This window comes from Solanum dulcamara, chromosome 11 (assembly GCF_947179165.1).
Source record: "Solanum dulcamara chromosome 11, daSolDulc1.2, whole genome shotgun sequence".
In the NCBI taxonomy this organism is placed as follows: Eukaryota; Viridiplantae; Streptophyta; class Magnoliopsida; order Solanales; family Solanaceae; genus Solanum; species Solanum dulcamara.
Genome location: NC_077247.1, coordinates 49,386,902 through 49,407,649, shown reverse-complemented (window position 1 = coordinate 49,407,649; position 20,748 = coordinate 49,386,902). Strand labels below are relative to the sequence as shown.

The 20,748-nt window shown below is 34.9% G+C and overlaps 3 protein-coding genes and 1 long non-coding RNA gene across 7 annotated transcripts; 3 read left to right on the top strand and 1 right to left on the bottom strand.

The window, feature by feature from the left end:
* The first annotated feature begins 2,232 nt into the window (after nucleotides 1-2,232).
* LOC129875110 (uncharacterized) lies at nucleotides 2,233-3,955 on the top strand. Of its 3 annotated transcripts, none has more exons than XR_008763075.1 (4): nucleotides 2,233-2,492; nucleotides 2,577-2,786; nucleotides 2,878-3,332; nucleotides 3,413-3,955. It is a non-coding gene; the product is annotated as an uncharacterized LOC129875110 (long non-coding RNA). The 3 variants fall into 3 exon arrangements; XR_008763076.1 differs by having other exon boundaries at nucleotides 2,577-3,105; nucleotides 3,176-3,332; XR_008763074.1 differs by having other exon boundaries at nucleotides 2,577-3,332.
* Nucleotides 3,956-11,852: 7,897 nt separating this feature from the next.
* Nucleotides 11,853-15,576, top strand: LOC129875108 (G-type lectin S-receptor-like serine/threonine-protein kinase B120). The gene is made up of 7 exons (XM_055950542.1): nucleotides 11,853-13,214; nucleotides 13,301-13,408; nucleotides 13,668-13,876; nucleotides 14,060-14,270; nucleotides 14,355-14,592; nucleotides 14,685-14,832; nucleotides 14,912-15,576. The coding sequence occupies exons 1-7, from the start codon at nucleotides 13,028-13,030 to the stop codon at nucleotides 15,200-15,202; spliced, it is 1,392 nt and encodes a 463-aa protein (XP_055806517.1). The 5' UTR covers nucleotides 11,853-13,027; the 3' UTR covers nucleotides 15,203-15,576.
* LOC129872685 (G-type lectin S-receptor-like serine/threonine-protein kinase At2g19130) lies at nucleotides 11,965-13,023 on the top strand. Its single transcript, XM_055947613.1, has one exon. It carries the CDS (start codon nucleotides 11,965-11,967, stop codon nucleotides 13,021-13,023), a length of 1,059 nt encoding a protein of 352 aa, XP_055803588.1.
* Nucleotides 15,577-15,695: 119 nt separating the features above from the next.
* On the bottom strand, nucleotides 15,696-19,616 carry LOC129875107 (G-type lectin S-receptor-like serine/threonine-protein kinase At1g11410). Of its 2 annotated transcripts, XM_055950540.1 has the most exons (7): nucleotides 18,227-19,605; nucleotides 17,994-18,122; nucleotides 17,656-17,813; nucleotides 17,288-17,498; nucleotides 16,899-17,136; nucleotides 16,649-16,799; nucleotides 15,696-16,388 (listed from the first exon to the last, which is right to left on the bottom strand). In XM_055950540.1, the coding sequence occupies exons 1-7, from the start codon at nucleotides 19,503-19,505 to the stop codon at nucleotides 16,080-16,082; spliced, it is 2,475 nt and encodes an 824-aa protein (XP_055806515.1). In that variant the 5' UTR covers nucleotides 19,506-19,605; the 3' UTR covers nucleotides 15,696-16,079. The 2 variants fall into 2 exon arrangements, with proteins under 2 accessions (XP_055806515.1, XP_055806516.1); XM_055950541.1 differs by lacking the exon at nucleotides 15,696-16,388 and having other exon boundaries at nucleotides 16,715-16,799; nucleotides 16,895-17,136; nucleotides 18,227-19,616.
* Between the last annotated feature and the right edge of the window lie 1,132 nt (nucleotides 19,617-20,748).

Sequence of the window (20,748 nt, the reverse complement as noted above, 5' to 3'; positions counted from 1 at the left end):
TACAAGGTTTTGAACCGAAGTTTAAATTAGTTTGGATATTAATGACTATTCTGGTGGGTGTGTGAGAAAAACCCCGCTGCAGTGTGGCAGCAATAACAAAGGTTTTGTCCGTATGTAAAATGTAAAACTCCTTGAATCAATGCAAGTGGGGAATGATGAGATCTGTGACTATATATGTTCATCCAATTTCTCATACAATGCTTAATCTTACTGCAATAGTGGAGTGTGCTTATTATGGAATGATGATCTGATCAATCCGAGAAGATTACCTAATAATTCACGTCAAGCAGAGTTAAACATAAAAGTTTTTGAGCGTTCAAACAAAGGTTAGGTGCTTCTAAACTGCTTCAAGTTCTAATTGTGCTTATTTTAAACTGACATTATGTTCTTTTTCTCCTCTCCCCATCTATCTTATTGCTCAGAGAATAAAAAGTCATTGTATGTAGCGCTAGCATCCATCACTTCAGCAATATTTGTCTGTGCTGCATGTTGTTACTTTCTCTGGAGAAGAAAGCTCAAGAAAAAAAGGTACTTCTTTAAAAGAAAAGATTCCAATTGCTATGCCAGCGCTTTATGAATGTTAATGTGGCCTACATTGGTTGGGGCCCTGAGGGTTAGGCTCTTGTCTTCTTATATGGTCTTGACAATCCTCATTTCATGGACTAGCTTTTGAGCTTGACATTTTCTTAACAATGAACATATGTGGGATGCCAGTAAACGAACCTAGTTCTTCTAGATCATCATCATCATATCATACTATACTACAAGTGGGAACATCCAAAGTTAAAAGTTGAATTACGAAAATACCCTTTTTAAATATTAAATGACCAATTTATCCTCTCCTAACAATAAAATTACCCCCATTAAATAATTAAGTAATTACTTCTGTTCCATCAATTGTGGGTTTAATTATCTTAATTAAGCAGCTTTAATTGTTTTTTGTTTTAGATTCCATGAATAATGATTACTTTTGATTCCATCAGTTTACAAAACCATTCATCTACCAAACCAATACTAATGGGGAACGAATTAAAGGGAGGAGGTTAGGGATGATGCAGTCAGTTGTTATTACTCTCAAAAGGCAAGGAATTTGAAAAATCACATTCAATGATTTTCTTAATTAGAATCAGGCCAAATTCATCTTGATAATTTCAAATTACATTAGAAAAGTTATTACTCACTGCTATAAATTAGGAAATTACCTTTCATCAAATTCCAAGTTGAGAGAAAAGGAGCAGGAAGAAAGCAAAAGAAAAGTTGAGCGCAGGTGGAAAACAAACGAAGAACAACTTCATTACACACAGGAGTATGAGACTTCTACAGTTCGAGCTATAACACATGATGGAAGTTGTGTAGTAGTTTTTTCATGCAGGAAGCTTTTTGTTAGTGTGACATTTTAATATTTTATTAAATTGCAATTTTAGCAATTGTTCATTGGTGACATTTAATGTCATCTTTATTCTATTTTTCTTTAGTGCATAAAAATGTCTTTCATTATCATCTTTAGTTAGTGCAAAATTATTCATTCCATTATGTATTTTTTAACCTAATTATCTTTAATAAGTGGTGCACTAAATAATAATGGTGCACTAAATCATAATGATGATAATGATCACTAATAAGTGGTGCACTAAATTATAATGGTGCACTAAATGATAATGATGACATTCAATTATTTTTTCATCTTTGAATGATTTCCTCTCCTATAAACAGAGAGGTCTTCTTTGTTTTGAAATGAAATAAAACATTGAGTGTATTAAGTTTGTCAAAAAAGAGAGTTGAGGTGTTCTTTTTTGTGGAGCTTTAAACTCAACTCTTGTCCAGAGTTTGTTGAGTTATATTTTGTGATAAGGCTGTTGTATCCTGGAGGGGACAAGTCAAGAGGACTACTGGTGGACCGGTGAAAAGATTTGCTGCAGTGGGCTTGAATCTCGTTAAAGAGAGCGAGATATCCACTCCTCAGCCAAAAAGAGAATTTATTTTCTTCATTTTATTTTTCAATTGTAATTTGTAATCTTGTAATTTCACCAACACTTTTTAATTGGATGTCTCCTTCCAGAATGGTCAGTAGCGGAATTCTTGAAAAAATTAAAAAAAATTAGCATTCTCTGTTGTCTACTTGGTTTTTATTATATGTGGACAATATAGTTGACATTTCAGTCAACCAAGTTTTCTACTATATATGTTTTTCCTAAGTAATCATAATGTAGAATGATCAGCCTGCAACTTTTGTTTACTCTTTCTTTACATTCCAAAGTTTTAGCACTATATTTTCTTATTTATGAATTGATTTTATTGAGAAGATTGTTAATCATTGTGATAATTTTTCCCCTGATAATAAGCTTGGAGACGGAGGTTTTGGACCTGTTTTTAAGGTATTGTAATTACATGAGAAATTATATTGACAACCTGAATACCTGCAAGTCTGCAACACAAATATGAGCTCACACCAAAAGAAAATGGAAAGAAATTACTCTGGAACTAGCCAGATAGTATGTATCCTGATTTTAGTTAATATCTTTGCTAGCTGTACTTGTGTTTTGAAGGTGTGATGATTAGTAGTTTGAAATTTCTAGGGTCAATTGCCAGATGGGCAGCAAATAGCTGTGAAAAGGCTATCAACTCAATCAAGGAAAGGCATAAGTGAATTCAAAACTGAAGCCTTCTCATTGCAAAACTCCAACACAGAAATCTTGTTAGGTTCCTTGGCTGCTGTGTAAAAGATGAGGAGAAAATGTTAATATATGAATATATGCCAAACAAAAGTCTAGACTATTTCATATTCTGTATGATAACTTATTACTATCTGTTTTTGTGTAAACCCTTTCCTCCTGTCTAATGTGTGCTTACTGGATAAATTTGATATGTACAACTTAGACGAGAGCAGGAGATCATTGCTTGATTGGAAAAAGCGGCATGAAATCATTATTGGTATAGCTTGAGGGATACTCCATCTGCATCAGGACTCGAGATTAAGAGTAATCCACCGTGATCTGAAAGCCAGCAACATTCAGATTTTGGTGCAACAAGAATATTTAGCGGAAACCAAGATGAAGCAAATACTCTTCGAATAGTTGGCACATAGAAGCAAGAAAATACCGATAGGTCTTTTCCCATCATGTTCTCACTACTTACAAATACTTTGCCTACTCATTATAGCTCCTTTTTTATGCAGTGGCCATATGTCACCTGAATATGCTCTAGCTGGTCTCTTCATAGTAAAATCTGATGTCTTTAGCTTTGATATCATATTATCGGAGGTCATTAGTGGAAGAAAGAACAGAGTCTCTTATAATTATAATAATGATTCCCCTCCAAATTTGATACGACAGGTAAGTTGTAAAATGCGAACATTTGAATCTTTCTTTGATTAAGAATCAAATTTATTCATTTCAATGAACTGCTGCTTCAGGCCTGGGAGCTGTGGGGAACGATGGCAAGGCCTTCGAGCTGATAGATCCAACAATAGTTGATTCTTGTCCCAGTGAGGTAGCACTACTCTGTATTCAAGTAGGACTATTGTGTTTGCAAGTGAATGCAGGGGACAGACCAACCATGTCATCCGTTCTGTTCATGCTAAGCAATGAAGCAATGGTTCCCTCCCCGAAGCAGCCATTGATTACCTCCCAACTCTGACTCGAGTACTACAGAAACAACACCATCTTCTATCAATGAGGTGACTATTACAGCACCGGTTGGTCGTTAGTCAGCTGATGACTGATGATGTGTTTATGTATTTCTATTGTCTGTTGACCAAATGTATCAAGTTGTCACTAATTCCATCTTCTATGATTGAATGCAATAAATTATAAAAGAACAAGCCTTGAGATTAGTACAGGACTGTATTAAGTGTCGTTGAAACACCACAAAATACTCTGAATCCCACAGCTTAGCGGTGTACGAATCTGCTCCTTGCATAGCTGAATTAAGAAATATTTGTTTTCCAGAACGAGTATAACAAGAATTTCCCAGAAGCAGTGGCCTAGCCAGAAATTTCATGAAGGGTGTCCAAACTTTGGATAATAACTTTTTTTTTAAAAAGAAAATGGATGATTTAATGTACCAAAAGAAATGATCAAACTAAGCAATATTTAACGAAATTAAAGCTTAATTTGAAATAAAAATAGGAAAATCACAGAAACCCACTTAGTGGGACTCGAACTTAGATAGCAACTTCAACCAAGAATTGAACCTGGGCGCTTTGTTGTTTCATGACCGCCCAAGCCACTGCATTGCAGGCTTTCTTTTATTTTTTAAGGGTGTCCAAAATACTATATATACCAATATAAAGTGTCGACGCATGGTGTCTAATTGGACACCCTGGCACCACCGTAGCCCCGCCTCTATCTAGAAGAATCGTGTTGAAGTATGTGATTAGGGATGGCAAATGAGCGGGTCCAAGAATATGGATTGGTCGAAAATGAGTCAGGTGAAAAATGAATAAACTATTTGACCTAACCCATATTTGATATGGATAAAAATGGGTAAACCCTATGGATAATAGGGGTATTCATATTATTTATTGCTTCTTATAATGTAAAGAAATAAGTATTTCAGATTATAAGATTTTTTTCTTATTCTTTTCTTCTTTTAAAGTGTGTTTGGTCTGAAAGAAAATATTTTTCAAAATATTTAAGCCAATCAAACATGAATAAATTGAAAAATATTTTAATTTTTTTCATATAAACACACATTTAATAAGTGTACTTTTTAGAGGTTCGTATATCCTTACATACTTTAATGAGAATGAAATTGGCGATACCCATAGGTTATTCATATTTGATGATAAATAATATGGATTGATTCATCTTTGACCCATTTTTAAATGATTGAATAACCAATCCATTTAAAATTTGATTAATCAAACGGATAGCTTAAATTTTATCCATTTTATCACTCTAATATGTGATCATCTAATCTAAAAACAATTTATGTTTAGACTAGGATAAATTGTCACGATCTTTCACTGTCCATACCAATTCACTAAATTTTGTTTGTGGTATATTTAATTGCTAACGTGTGAGGCACGTGTATCTTAAAAAGACGTGCCATATCACAATACAATACATAGTACCCACAGGCCACAAGTCAAGATACAATACATAGTACCCACAGGCCACAAGTCAAGAAATAATTTGAGAATTGCTGGGGTTCTTGCTTTCCCATCAACATAATTAGGAACTTTCTTCTTGTTTTCTTATTGAGTGTAACTGAAATTTTATCCCCATTATTGTCCTCATTCCTGTACACCGTTCACACAGGGGGATAGTACGGCTCCCTTTCAAAATAAGCGGTTGAACTTTGAAACAACTTTGTTTTCTTTTAATTAAAAGGAAAAACACGTCTCCTTTGTGAGAGCGTCAATGGATGTATTCGGAAAGTCAAACTCCAATAATCAGTTATCCAGATTGTCACATTGAAGGAACTGGTCCCTCAATGTTTTTCTCATTGTAAAATTTCATCTACAGTTGCTGTGTTTCTTTTTTTTCCCTTTTCCACTTTGTCAGCACTGACATAGTAATTTCGTGAAACATAATTGGTTTGATGCATGTATGTGGAAAGGAAGATGACTGCAATAGATTGATAGTCAACTAAACATATTTAGCTCTCATTATGATGTACCTTATGAACATTACAAAGAATCGGTATAACTCTATTTCCAATTAAATTGATTGATCACATTGAAATAAGCAGGAAAATGAAATTTTGAGATCCAATATATTTGTGCCGAGGGTCCTTCAGAAACTGCCTCTCCACTTCCACGAGGTAGATGTTGGAAAACTATAAGCACAGCGGAAGCATGCTAGAATCATTCTGCTTACATGAATAATAGATTACACATAAGTTTATGCTAGAACAAATACAATTATGCTAGAACACATAAACTTGCTAAAATTCGATAAATACCTCTTGAAGCATGAGCAGATACCTTCAAGCGAATCCACAAGTTAGACTGCAGTTCTGCGGTCTTCTACAGTGATCCCAAGTTCACAATTGAAATCTCTCAATTCTTGGGTGGGCAAGTATCGTATTGTAACACCCCAATTTTTTTTTTCGTGAAGACTCGAACCATTCTTCATATGCGCATAGAATCGAACTGAATGACTTCTAATTGTATACATGAGTTAGGATCAATTCCTAAGTATTTGAAGTGTATTAGATGTGTTTTAGGGTCATAAGGGATCTCTAATACCAAGCCGATTCCAAAGAATTTCTATCGGCTAAGTTTTCGTATGAGTTAGTATAAGGGTCAACTTCAAACGACCATATCTCCTAGAATATAATGAATTAAGTGGCCTATGACCTATCAAATTAAAGGTCTTTGAGTCTTATTTTCAACTCCACCAAGATTGTATTTTTTGGAGTTAGAAGTAAAAAGTTAGGGGGCAGTTGACCAAAGAGGTGTGCGACACGTCCGCGATGCGGACTTGTCGCGGACTTGGCCACTTTTTCCGGATTTTGTTTTTTTCAACCAGAGAGGTATGTGAAAAGTTCGCGACGCGGACCTGGCGCGGACCTGGCGCGGACTTGCCCAATTTTGCTTCAACTTCTGCAAGTTTGCATATCTTTTTGGAATGGGCATTTTGGACTTTTCCCCCACCTATCCCAAGTATAACCCTAGCCGTTTTGGGACTGAAAATCAGTTCCCTCATAATATCCAAGGAGGTTTTCCTCTCCTTCACCTTAGGAGATTTGAGAGAAGAGACTAGAAAGGAGAAGAAGAGTTAGGGTTCAAGATCTTCAAGCCACGGCTTTGGTTTTTGGTGAGATAATCTTCATTCCAGGTATGTAAGGCTACTCACAACGTTGGATTGATTTCATCCACGTTCCCTACATCTTCATTGATTCGAGTTGAGTTGAGTTTTGAGGTTTCATGAGTTGAGATCTTGGTTTATCTATAATTTCTATTGATTTTTTGTATATAAATTCATATGTATTAATGATGTTCTTGAGTTGAATTTTGTTGAGAGTATGGATTCATGTATTTATTCACATGAATCCAAGATGAGATTTCATTTTTGTCATAATTTGTCTTGAGGTTGAGATTGATGGTTTTCATGTAAATATTGCTTTCAAAGTGAGATGATGCATATTTTAATGAGTTTGATGAAATTGAACATAGAGTTAAATGAAGATTTTGGAGCAAGATGTTTGATGATGATAAAAATGATATTTATTTTCTTTAGTAAAATGATTAATGAAGATGTAATGTTGATGATGATGTTTTGAGATGGAGTGGATTGGAGTCTAATGTGACTACATGATATGATTTGCATAATTTGATTTGATTGGAGTCATATGAGGATTTTGAGTATGAATGATTGTTTGAGAAGGAGTTTTAAAAAAAATGATTTGCGAACGTTTTTGCATAAATTATTTATGCACCATTTTGAGTTTAAAGAATGATTATTTTCATCTTTGATTTAGAAAGAGTTTAAACATGATTTGAGTTTGAGAAATCTCTTAATTATTATTTTGAGCATGAGTATTGTGAATATAAACGAGTTGAGCATTTTTATATTAAAACATCTATTTTGAATTGAGTTGAGGAGTGAAAATTATGTTTTAAATGCATCTAATATTTATTGGATTCATTGAGTTGAGATTGTATCAAATTTTAAAAAAAGAGTTTAATGATAATGATAGTTGACTTAAAGTCCTGATGAGTCATGAATGAGTCTTGAAAGGATTGCCTAATTGAATGAAATGATGATTGAAATTGATTGAGTTTTGAAAGAAGGTCCAATGAGACCAGATTAATTGAGTTTTGAAAGAAGGTCTAATGAGACCAGATTGATTGAGTTTTGAAAAAAGTCCAATGAGACTAAATGAGTTGATTTGAACTACGTCCAAAAGAGACTAAATGAGTATTTTGAGTATTTTACTCACTTGATAAATATATGCATATTGAGTCTTGAGAGGAGTATTGAGCACCGAATTGGGTATGAGTATAGTCCATACTTGAATCCCATGAACTACGTAGCCAATGTAGGAAGGGATTGGACCGTTAAAGTTCGATGTTTCCCTATTTTATTATCCTAAAATGATAGGACTTGATTGATTATTGGATCCATGATTGGTTGATTCGTTTATACCCTGGAAAAGTATGGATGGACGTGGCAACAACATCGTCTTGTTGTACATCATTAGCTCATAAGTGATGTTTTTCAGTTAGAGAAACTCCCAAATTGAGTGGATTATGCATGATATGATTGGTTTGATTGTGATTGTAGATGCTTGAGTCAAATTGTAAAATATTGCTAAATTCTAATTTGCATATCTATTGAGTTAAGTCCTTTGACTTTATTGTTGAGTTGATTGTATATGATTGGATTGGATCGGATTGTATATGATTGGATTGGATCAAATTGTATATGAATTGGATTGGATCAAATTGTATATGAATTGGATTGGATCAAATTGTATATGAATTGGATTGGATCGGATTAAATACGATTAGATTGGATCGAATTATGAATGATTGGATTGAATTGAATTGTACATGATTGGATTATATGTGATTAGATTGGATTAGATGGTATGTGATTGGATTGAATCAGATTGCATATGCTTGAATTGGATTGGATGGTATATGATTGGATTGAATCGGATTGTATATGATTGGATTGGATCGAATTATATATGATTGAATTGGATGGTATGTGATTGGATTGAATTGGATTGTATATGAATGGATTGAATCGGATTGTATATGATTGGATTGAATTGGTTTGTATATGATTGGATTGGATCGGATTGTATATGATTGGATTAGATCGGATTGTATATGATTGGATTGGATCGAATTATATATGATTGGATTGGATCGAATTGTATATGATTGGACTAGATCGAATTATATATGATTGGATTGGATCGAATTGTAAATGATTTGATTGGATTGGATTGTATATGATTGGTCTCTGTCTAAACCGTATTCTTTTTTTTTTTTTTATGGGAACAGACCCTACACGAGGCTCCCACCTCTCGTGCACAGTCAGGGGTTGAGCAGCACCCCCAAGCCTTAACATAAATAATCAAAATAAAATACAAGGAGGGGGACATAAACCTTACCTCCGATCCTATGGTGGTTCATAAGTCGGCTAACCTATTAAGGTCGGCTAACTCATCCCCGATACAAAAAAGAGACTAACTATAACTAGAAAGCATTAAACCTGTGAGAGGACTCCTCTCGGTATAAATCAACTAAGAAAGCATAAATGAGGGAGACTCTCCCCTTCCATGAGAATACAAGAAAGTAGCCTACACTAGTCCTATTCAAGAACAAGTATACGAACCTTCTATCTCGCATGGGTTGGGGAAATTCTTTTCATCTTTGCTCTTTTTAGACATGTCGTACCAAGTAAGTCCAAGGAAAGTTGCAGCAACACCAATCGTAGCCAAGTTAGGAAAATTAGAGATAAAAAAAAATATTCAAGAAGGTTGTTTTATCCTTTTTAATCTTCTTCTCCTGAAGCTTGCCATTCCTATCTTGTCTAGCTTTATGTAGCCCTTGGTTTCTTGTGGAAGTTGTTGAAGGTTGTAGAAGTGTTGTGTATTATCAAGTGTATGGTTGTACTTAGATAATGTATCAGCTGGAAAATTTGCTTCCCGAAAAACATGTTTGCATTGGAAGTATTCTAACCGTATTCTTACTTTAGACTTATGACACTTTGATTGAGTCTCTCTTATCTTCTGATTTGAGATATCTGAACTGATATTATTCTACCTTGATGTATATTTCATTCTGCCATATTACATACTCGTACATTCCACGTACTGACGTCTATTTGGACCTGCATCGTTTCATTATGCAAAGACAGGTTTAAGAGATCATCAATAGGTGCACCATTGAGGATCTGTTCACACTTAGTTATTGATGAGTCCTCCCCTACATTCGGAGGATACCACTTATGTTATTCATGCGTTGAGTTTAGTCTTTTCATTCTGATTTGAGGTAGCCATGAACCTGTCATTGGCACTAATTAGATAGTAGTGATAGAGGCTTCATAGACTAGATAGTGATGGGTCGATTGAATATTTTATTTTCTTGAATTGTTCTTGTCAGACTATTTAACGACATAGATTGGAGTTTGATTTGTCGGCTCATGACCTTTCTTCCTTGAGCTAGATTGTTGATTGGAATTGTCCACCTAATTATCTCTTTATCTTAAGTCTTCCGTTGATTAAATAAATGAACGGATGTGTGATCAAGTCAAGTGGTTCGCTTGGGAGCCAATAATGATTTTTGAGTGCCGATCACGTCTAGAATATCCTCCCAGGGCGTGACACGTATAGAAAACTTATTCGTTCTAAGTTAGAAGAACTCTACTTATAGAGATTTCTTCCTAATACAAAAAGGAGAAGAAAAACATGCCGTCTTTTCTTAAACAAGAAAACACACGCTGCTTTCTCCTTTCTCTTAGAAAATAGGATTCTGAGTTCTAGTTAAATATGAGTACGGTAGGGACCACAAAATTAATTGTTGAGGCTTTCTATTATGGAAATAATTTCAAATAATTAATTTGAATTATTCTTACTATAATAAATTACAAATCATTTCACTAGAAATTCGTAATTGCACTCCTCTATTTATATTTCAAAGTTCCCCATTAAACACTTATGTCATTCCCCATGTTAAGATTACAGATACTAATCAATAATGTAATTATTGATGAATTTAATTTAATGATTAATTTTCTTTAGAGCGATGCTTAACTTATTTCATGTGTCGGATTCATAAATCCATGTGCAAGGTTTGACACAATGAAAACTTATAAGCTTCTCAAAAAGGCATATCATCAATCTCTATATCGAGACATGAATTCCATCAACTAACTTATTATTTCACCAGTATATATTATTACCATCCAATCTACCAGACATATTGACCCATCTCAGAATCTCACCTTTTAATAACAAAACGATAATTAATATATACAAATCATAATAGTTATATCAAGATTGAGAATATAAGTATATTTAAGAATTTAGAAAATATGTTTTTTTTTGTCAGTCAGTCTAAAACAACTATCTCTACTCAGTCCCGTTCAATACATACAAAATGCACTAGTACAAGAAGTTGAAACTACACCGCTCCCATAATCAAGATAAATTATATATAATCTTGTGCTACATTCATAACGATGGCTTGTATAATTTTCATCTTAGATTGTGAAAAAAATACTTTATACCTAGAAGAACCGATGATTTAATCCTCTGCGTATAAGCTAAAACTCTATACACTAAATCATCTACTATATAAGTAAATGGACACATAAACGAATATATGATCTATTAAAACTTTTATTAAATTTGAATAAACAATTGTTCTATAATAAATACTATATCTAAACTCATGATTAACAGTATATATTTCATGGTTAATAGTATATATCCCAAAAATCTCTCACTTAAGACTTTTAACCATCATAATTGTATAATATACAATATCTAAATGCACGGTTAATAGTATATATCCTAACAATATCCCACTGATGTTTAATCTTGAAAAATTTTAAACACTGAAGTAGCTAGACATCTTTCAATTTAAGAATCAGTAAAATTCAGGACTATATTCCATTTCATTCACTGGGAAAAGTGTTCATTGGCAATTCGCAAGGTTAGAAGAAATTCGTTACCGGCCACCTTTTGAACTTTTGTTGAAGCAATTACATCCAGTGGGAGTGCCTGGAATTATTAGTTGGTCAAAGTTACGTGTTTTATCTTTTAGTGGAAAAATTGCAATTTGATGTCTTTTCATCAATTGGATATTTTCCTTTCTTAGAAATTTCAAAGATTTGAAATAGGATATATGATTAAGGGTGAAGTTTAATTTGGTCGTATTTACTGGTTATTATTGTTAGTCTTCTATCAGACTTACACCAAAGTATCATTGCCCATCACCTAGGAACTTTCTTAATTCTCCTCTTTCGTTTTTACATAGTAGTGAGAATGAAGATAATGTTGGTTCTCTTGCTTTCTTACTTTCATTTAGTTAGCTGCAATAACATTCGTTCAGATACCTTGTTGCCTGGCCAGTCCTTTTCCTTTTCTGCAGGAGATACTTTAGTATCCAAACAAGGGACGTTTGAACTTGGATTTTTCTGTCCAGGTAATTGTGAAAAGCTTTTTATTGGTATATGGTATACAAACATAAAGCCCAAAACCGTCGTTTGGATAGCAAATAGGGACAGCCCCATTCGCCCCCCGTTCAATAATTCTCATCTAGAACTGTCTGATGGAAATCTACAACTCTTAGATGCACGTAAACAAAGAGTTTGGGACTCTAATTTACCCACAGCTTCAGCATATGCCAATAAGGCAGTACTTTTTGACTCTGGAAATCTCGTTTTGACAAATGGCATTGACAGACAATGGCAGAGCTTTGATTATCCTACAGATACGTGGCTGCCTGGTGCGATGATTGGATTTGATAAGACCAAGAACACACTCCAGAAACTTACTTCTTGGAGGAATCTGAATGATCCAGCTTCAGGAAGTTACTCTTTGCAATTAGGTACGAATCAAAATGGTGAGTTGGTTGTTCAACGTAATTTCCAGGAACAATGGAGATCTGGGCCTTGGAATGAAGGAGCGTTTGCTATTCTAGCACAACAAATTTATTCTAAGGATTTATTCAACTTCAGTTATATTCCAACTGAATATAGTAAAAATATTACTTACAATGTCTTTGGTGAATCTAGCATATCTAGAATTGTCCTAGAATTTAATGGGTTGATGAAGCAATGGTTCTGGTCTAAAGACCATCAGAGTTGGCAGTTAGTGTGGTCTGGACCTACTGATAATTGTGACCGAATAAATTTCTGTGGTGCTTTTGGAATTTTTGACATGAATGCCAATCCACCTTGTGAATGTTTACAAGGTTATGAACCTCAGTTTAAATTAGATTGGGATATTAGAAACTATTCGGGTGGGTGTGTGAGAAAAATTCCGCTGCAGTGTGGCAGCAATAACAAAGGTTTTGTCCGTATGCAAAATGTAAAACTTCCTGTCATCTGAAACAATGCAAGTAGGAAATTCTCAGAGCTGTGAATATATATGTTCATCCAATTGCTCATGCAATGCTTATGCTTACAGCAATAGTGGAGAGTGCTTATTATGGGATGGGGATCTGATCGATCTATCAAGATTACCTAATAATTCAAGTCATGTAGAGTTCAACATTAAGCTTTTTGAGACCTCGAACAAAGGTTAGGTGCTTCCAAGCTGCATCTTATGCTCCTTTTCAACCGAAAATATGTTATTTCCTCCTTTCTTGATCTTTCTTATTGTTTAGGAAAGAAGAAACTACTACTGGTAGCACTAGCAGTATCCATCACTTCTGCAATTTTTGTCTGTGGTACATGCTGTTACTTTCTATGGAGAATAAAGCTCAAGGAAAAAGGTACATTCTTGATTCATTAATTTTCTGCTGGAACCTGTGTCAGATTCTAATTCATGCTATAGCAGGTTGAATAACTTAAGTTTCACTTCTACCTGGCATGACTGAAAGAGGTGAATCAAAATGTAACCTTTTGAATTTAATTAGTCGTGGAAAGAAAACTATATTCTCCGAATCATGCCTAGATAAAAGTTAAAGTTGCCCATGTTCAGCTTCTTCTAAACTCACCTATAAACTTCCAGTATACAATGCTTTACTTCAGGGATTTTGGGAAAGAAAAAGTTCAGGGCAATGTTACTTTCTGAGTCAGCAATTAACTTGTCAAAACCTGGAACTTCATGTAATAAGGGACAAGAAAAGAGATGTGCCATCGAACTGAAGGTCTTTGAATTGCGTGAGTTGAAAGCTGTGACAGGCAATTTTTCCCCTGACAATAAGCTTGGAGAAGGAGGTTTTGGGCCTGTTTTCAAGGTATTGTTACTACATAAGAAAATATATTGACAACCTGAATAACTGCAATTCTAAAATCTGCTCACGCCCAAAGAAAATGGGAAGAAGTTTTTCTTGAGGTGAGCAGGTAGCGTACTGGTTTTAATTAAAATCTTTTCCATACTCGTGTTTTAATGGTGTGATTAATTGCATTGCAATTTCTAGGGTCAATTGCCAGATGGGGAGAAAATAGCTGTTAAAAGGCTATCAACTCAATCACAGCAAGGTATTAATGAATTCAAAACTGAGGCCCTTCTCATTGCTAAACTTCAACACAGAAATCTTGTGAGGTTCCTTGGCTGCTGTGTAGAAGACGAGGAGAAAATGCTGATCTACGAATATATGCCAAACAAAAGTCTAGACTATTTCATATTCGGTAAGATAACTTATTATCTGATGTTGTGTTAACCTCTTCCTCCTAAATACTGCTTACTGGATAAATTTTATATGAACAACTTAGACGAGAGCAGAAAGTCTTTGCTTGATTGGAAAAAGCGGTATGAAATCATTATTGGAATAGCTAGAGGGATACTCTATCTTCATCAGGACTCAAGATTAAGAATAATACACCGTGATCTGAAAGCCAGCAACATTCTTTTAGATGAAGATATGAACCCCAAGATATCAGATTTTGGTGCTGCTAGAATATTTAGTGGAAACCAAAATGAAGCTAAGACTCTTCGAGTTGTCGGAACATAGTAAGCAAGCAAATACTAAAAGGGATTTTTCCCTCGCATCCTTACTATTTACCAAAACTTTGCGTACTCATTATTGCCCCTTCCCTTTGCAGTGCCTATATGTCACCTGAATATGCTCGAACTGGTCTCTTCTCAGTAAAATCTGATGTCTTTAGCTTTGGTGTTATATTATTGGAGGTCATTAGTGGCAAAAAGAACACGGTCTCTTATAGTGATTCCCCTTCAAATTTGATACGGCAGGTAAGTTTTAAGATACAAACAATGAATCTATCTTTGATTTAGTAATCAAATTTATTTGTTAAATGAACTGCTGCTTCAGGCCTGGGATTTGTGGAGTGATGGTAAGGCGTTTGAGCTGGTAGATCCAACAATAGTTGATTCTTGTCCCAGTGAGGAAGCACTACGCTGCATTCTAGTTGGACTATTGTGTTTGCAATTCAACGCAGCAGACAGACCAACCATGTCAACAATTCTGTCCATGCTAAGTATTGAAGCAACGGTTCCCTCCCCAAAGCAGCCTTTCATTACCCCTAACTCAGACTTGATTACTACAGAAACAGCATCATCTTCGATCAATGAGGTGACAATTACAGCACCTTATGTTCGTTAGTTGTCTGATGGTTTTATGCATTTCTGTTATCTGTTGATTAAATGTATCTAGTTGTCATTACTTCCCAAAGTATGAGGTGGTCTTCTATGATTCAATGCATTAAATTCTAATAGATTTGAATAGACTGGTTGATCTTACTTTGACAGATACTCATCACAGAAAGATTTAATCAACAGTGCTCTTACTCATGATCATAATATTATTGTTGTATTTGATACATGTCTATCTCGTGATCTAATTATGAAACAAAATTTGAAATCTCTCAAAAGACTACTTACATGTTTGTATTTTTTTGAGGAAAAACATAACCCACTTATAATAGTTAAACACCTCATTAATTGACAAAATTCCACAACCAAATTACTATCCTCTAAATCAATTAAAAAAAATTGTTTGTTGTGGTAGCAGGATTAGCCTTTGTTGCTTTTTAGAGCTTCCATGAACAAAGAGTAGACTGTTAAAGAAAATATGAACTGTGGCAAATATCAAACACTTCTGAATGTGAATGAGCTTCCATTAACTTCCCTAACACAACTGACAAAGGACACCATTTAATTCACAGATGAAGTAGAAACCCTCTGTGTTTATGCTTCTTTCCTACCAATCCTTTGTCACCCACCTATCTTTAAGTCTGTAAGTCAGTAACATGGGCCATGGGGAATCAGAAGTCAAAGTTTTGGGTCCAGTGCTATTAGGGCCCAACCCCACTAGTCTCAATCAAGAATGGACTAGCATGTTATTTGTTGTGTGTAACCCACCAATGAATCTCTGGTAACTGTAAATATGAAACTCAAAAAGAAAAGAGAAGTACAGAGAAAAAGGAATACTGTATTTCTTTCAAAATAGTTATTGAATAGTTAGATAGTTAGCATAAGCTCTAGCGACCATGAACTGTTGAGATAGACATGTCGTTAACGGATGCTCCTATACTTGCTGATGAAGAATCTTTAACTGAACTATGATTCTCTGATCTGAATACAAGGCCAGGTTCTTTAGGGAAAGGAAGATTTGTTTCGTTGCACAGCATGAAGACCACTTCTGACATACTCGGTCTGTCGTTTGCAAATGATTGTACACACAAAAGCCCAATGTGGATGCATCTCAAAACATCACAAGCTTCATATGAGCCACCTAATAATGGATCAACAACATCTAAAGCCTTTTCATCCTTCCAAGAATCCCAAACCTGAAACAGAAACACCACAATGCACCAAAATCAACTTTTCCAGCAATTCCTGCTCTATAAGAGAAATTATAACAACAAAAACCAAAATTCTGAATTACAAAATCTTCGGTCTATTCAGCACTTGAAGAACCAAAAAGGGAATTGCTTTAAAATTATTATTTGCAGTACTTCCATCCGTCAGACAGGCTTATGTCTAAGACAACTGTAAGGTAATAAAGGTGATTTCTCGATTATAACAGCATATATATGTTTGTACTTACATATCCAACTAAATGTTGGGATTTCTCCTGATCATTATGACTGTTGTTCTTTCTGCCACTGATAATCTCCAAACACAAAACCCCGAAACTGAAAACATCAGACTTTGCTGAGAAGTGTCCTACCATTGCATATTCGGGTGACATATAACCACTGCAATAGATAAGCAATATCAAGATTTATCATTTTAAAGATCACATGCACATATCTAACATAACTCATATATGTTTAAACACAACCTGACATACTTACTATGTTCCAACAACTCGATTTGTGTTTGCTTCAATTTGGTCACCTCCAAATATTCTGGCCATTCCAAAGTCTGATATTTTTGGTTGCATGGAGGCATCGAGTAAAACATTGCTTGCTTTTAGATCCCTATGAATAATTCTTAATCTAGAGTCTTGGTGAAGGTATAATATTCCTCGTGCAATCCCATGGATGATTTCAAACCGTTTTCCCCAATCCAACATAGACCCTTTTGTTTTATCTGGATCACAGTTTGAAAATTGTGCATAAGAAATCTTTTAGGGACACACACACGCGTTAAAGCAGTAACCATTAATAATCAGTAAGCATGTAAAAGCATGTAAAGACTCCAAGGTCATGAAAGAAATTCCTGTCTTGGAGATGTTCCTTACCAAAAATAAAACTGTCCAAGGATTTGTTTGGCATATATTCATAAACTAACATCTTCTCTCCTCGTTGGACGCAACATCCTAAAAGCCTCACCAAATTTCTGTGCTGAAGTCTTGCAATTAGTGTGACTTCATTCTTGAACTCCTCTGTCCCTTGCCCTGAAGTTACTGAAAGTCTTTTGACAGCTATTACTTGTCCATCTGTCAAGTGTCCCTGATATTGAATCCAGATTATTATTTGGTAAACTTAGTTTCTTCTTTTTTGTTTTGGGTGAACAGCTTGGTATAACAATTATTATTAAGCCTATTTGCAGCCTCCTATAAAGATAATGTTTATCGCAAGGAATTCAATCCTTTTTGGGAATTGTTACCTTGTATACGCTTCCAAATCCTCCTTCACCAAGTTTGTTAGCATCGGAGAACTTATCAGTGGCATTACTTATTGTACTTAGATCAAAGATTGAGATTTCTGCATGTTTACTTTCATCCATGCCCTCATAGGATGCTAAACTTTCACTTCTCTCCTTATCTGTACATCAGCAAACACCGATTAGGATAAAATGGAATTTGCAGTTATGTCATAGTTTTTTCTGTGCGATATAGAAAGATAGTAGAGAGATCTATGTTGCTATAGGTACTTCACCACTATTGCTGCTGTCCAGATACTGAAAATATTAATCTAAAGCATGATAAAGAAAAATATCCTTACAATTTCTCCTTATATTGATCACCAAACAACATGCCGATGAGAGTGCAAGAATTATTGCTGCAGCAGACCCTACTAGAATCCCTATCATTCTTTTCCTATTATGGCCTTTTGAATTCTTCGAGAATTGTGCTGAACAAACAAAAAATGAGAACTTCCAGGGTTAGATACTGTGTACTACTACTAACCAAAAATGATCAGCTTGCAATTTTCTTCACAATATATTAACTCCTTACCTAAATCGGATGCAGAGACTCTGACATATAAATCTTGGGCCCCATCTGTAAATTGCTTTATGTCTATCAACTGACCATACCAAGTGATGCATCCACTTCCTCCTGCACTAATATTAGCACTTGCATAGGCTGTGCAGGAGCAATTCTTCAGACACAACTCTTCACATTCCTTCAATTCCATGTTCTTGTTCATCCATGCTGCACCCGTGTCGGGGACCTTCACATGACTTAATGTGACAAACCCTTCACCACTGTTGCACACTTTTTCATTTTTCTTCCTCAAACATCCATGAGAACCATCTCTCAAGAACCATTGTCGGCTTAGCTTTGGCTTGTACCCTGGAAGACAACTGCATTCAAATTCAGCCAAATTGAACAGATTGCAGTTGCTAAACGCTCCACAATGTTCATAACTGTCACAAGGATCCTTAGGGGCAGACCAGAATTGCACCCACTTCTGCTCACTCTCTTGCCAAGTTAACCGGCTCACGATCCCGGATTCATTCAGGACCATTCTTGAGATTATTGAAGTGTCATGTATGCCATATGTCAAGGAAACCTCAGTATCATTGTCCACATAACTGAGGCTGAAGATGAACCGCGGGCTCATTTCTGCTACACCACTCCAACCATGACCGGTCCAGGATCCTGTCCGCCATATCCTGCTAGAGTTTTTGTACAAGAAAACTTGAGGTGTCCCATTGAGCTCCATTGTATAACGATACTCTCCGGTGCCTGGATCGTTCAGTGATTTCCAGGATGTTAGGAACCGGTTTAAACCCGTTTTCTTGTCTATCCCATATTTCATTGAAGGAAGCAGAGTATTGGTAGGAAAATCAAAGCTCTGCCATTCAATAACATCTATTTTTGAGTCTTGAAACAATACAAAATTCCCTGAATCCTCCAGCTTAGCCGTATACGAGTCTGCTCGTTTCCTAGCTGAAGAAACATTTGTTCTCCACGCTGAAGTTTGTGTTTTCGCGTCAAGTATAACAAGATTTCCAGTTGAGTCGATGGTGAGTATCCCAGATGTTCCATTGATGGGGTTGTCTCTGTTGGCAACCCAAACAACAGTTAGTTCAGGAACATTGTTGTACCAAATTCCAACGTAACGTTTTCCAGGGGAATTCCCAAAGAAACCCAAAACAAAGGATTTCCCAGAAGAGATTAATAAATCACCATCTTTGAGAGATTGGTTAAAGGAAATAGTATCTATGGAAGTGCAAAATGGGACGAGAAGTGAAACAAATACTATCAACAACTCTTTCTTCTGACACATAACTGATGCTTTCTAACAGGTAATCTTCTCTGTTAAGTTCTTCAAACTTTAAACTCTGAACTAAAATGAAAGACATTAATTTTGCCCACAAATAGTTAGGTGAACAGGGACCCCATATACTTAAAATCAAAATTATAACTACTCTCTAGAGTTCACTTTCGTACTAACTTGTTGGACTTTCTTTGCGTACAGAGAGTATCAATTATCAAATGGGCGCATTGAAGTGAATTTGAGCGGATTAAATAAATTATACACAAACAAAACTAAAATAATGTGATAAGACGGGGATCAAAACTCATTATTTTCCCTTGATTATACTTCAAACATTCTGAAACCGTGCAATATGTCCACTTGGACACAAATCTCCCACGTTAGCAATTAATTATACACAAACAAAGTCCAACAAGTTAGTAAGAAAGTGAACTTAAGAGAGTAGTTATAATTTGATTCAAGACGTGAATTGACTCGGTGGTTATGTGTCGTGAAGCTTGTGAAATAGAAAGTTCAAATCTTTTGACTAATTCAATTATTGCATTAACTAGGAGGTTAGTGTGAAAGTGAGTGTTGTTAGAGCCATTTTTCACCGTCTCAATTTATGTGACATCTTTCAAAAGTCAAATAATTTTTTTTTTGATTGTGATTTTTCCATATGCCTTTTAATATTTTAAATTTTTATTACTTAATGCTTTTTATGTAGTTCTGAATATATATATATATTAAAAATTATATTCAAATACATGATCAAAATTAAGAAATTTGACTCCAGAAATTGTGATATCACAGGTGCTACTTAGATTAATACACAGTAAGAAATGGAAGAAATATATTTCCCACCACATATGTAGCCACACAATAGTGTCCATTTAGAGTGTGTTTGGTGCGGATGGAAATAATTTCTGAAAAATATTTTTTAATTTTCATATTTAGTTGGTTAAAATATTTTCTTTAGGAAAATGACTTTCCTAATAGAAATAGGAAAAACAAGTTGCATAAGTAACATTCCAGGTTAATATTGTTTTCCTAGATTACATATAAATGTTCTCGAGATAATATTTTTTTGTTTATATACCAAACACTAGAAAATAAGTAAGAAATTCACTTGTTTTTTAAGAAAACATTTTTTAGGAAAATATTTTTTTGTTTATATACTAAACACTAGAAAATAAATAAGAAATTCACTTGTTTTTTAAGAAAACATTTTCTAGGAATTCAATTTACAACGAATTAGCAAGTAACAGTATGC

What these genes read in the sequence shown, in the direction of transcription:
- LOC129872685 (XM_055947613.1), top strand. Translation starts at nt 11,965, where the DNA reads ATGTTGGTTCTCTTGCTTTCTTACTTTCATTTAGTTAGCTGCAATAAC.
- LOC129875108 (XM_055950542.1), top strand. Translation starts at nt 13,028, where the DNA reads ATGCAAGTAGGAAATTCTCAGAGCTGTGAATATATATGTTCATCCAAT. An exon ending in GTTTTGGGCCTGTTTTCAAG is followed by an intron (nt 13,877 to 14,059) that starts GTATTGTTACTA and finishes TGCAATTTCTAG; the next exon opens with GGTCAATTGCCAGATGGGGA. An exon ending in TCTAGACTATTTCATATTCG is followed by an intron (nt 14,271 to 14,354) that starts GTAAGATAACTT and finishes TGAACAACTTAG; the next exon opens with ACGAGAGCAGAAAGTCTTTG.
- LOC129875107 (XM_055950540.1), bottom strand. Translation starts at nt 19,505, where the DNA reads ATGTGTCAGAAGAAAGAGTTGTTGATAGTATTTGTTTCACTTCTCGTC. An exon ending in CTTGGACAGTTTTATTTTTG is followed by an intron (nt 17,137 to 17,287) that starts GTAAGGAACATC and finishes ACTGTGATCCAG; the next exon opens with ATAAAACAAAAGGGTCTATG. An exon ending in AATCGAGTTGTTGGAACATA is followed by an intron (nt 16,800 to 16,898) that starts GTAAGTATGTCA and finishes TATCTATTGCAG; the next exon opens with TGGTTATATGTCACCCGAAT.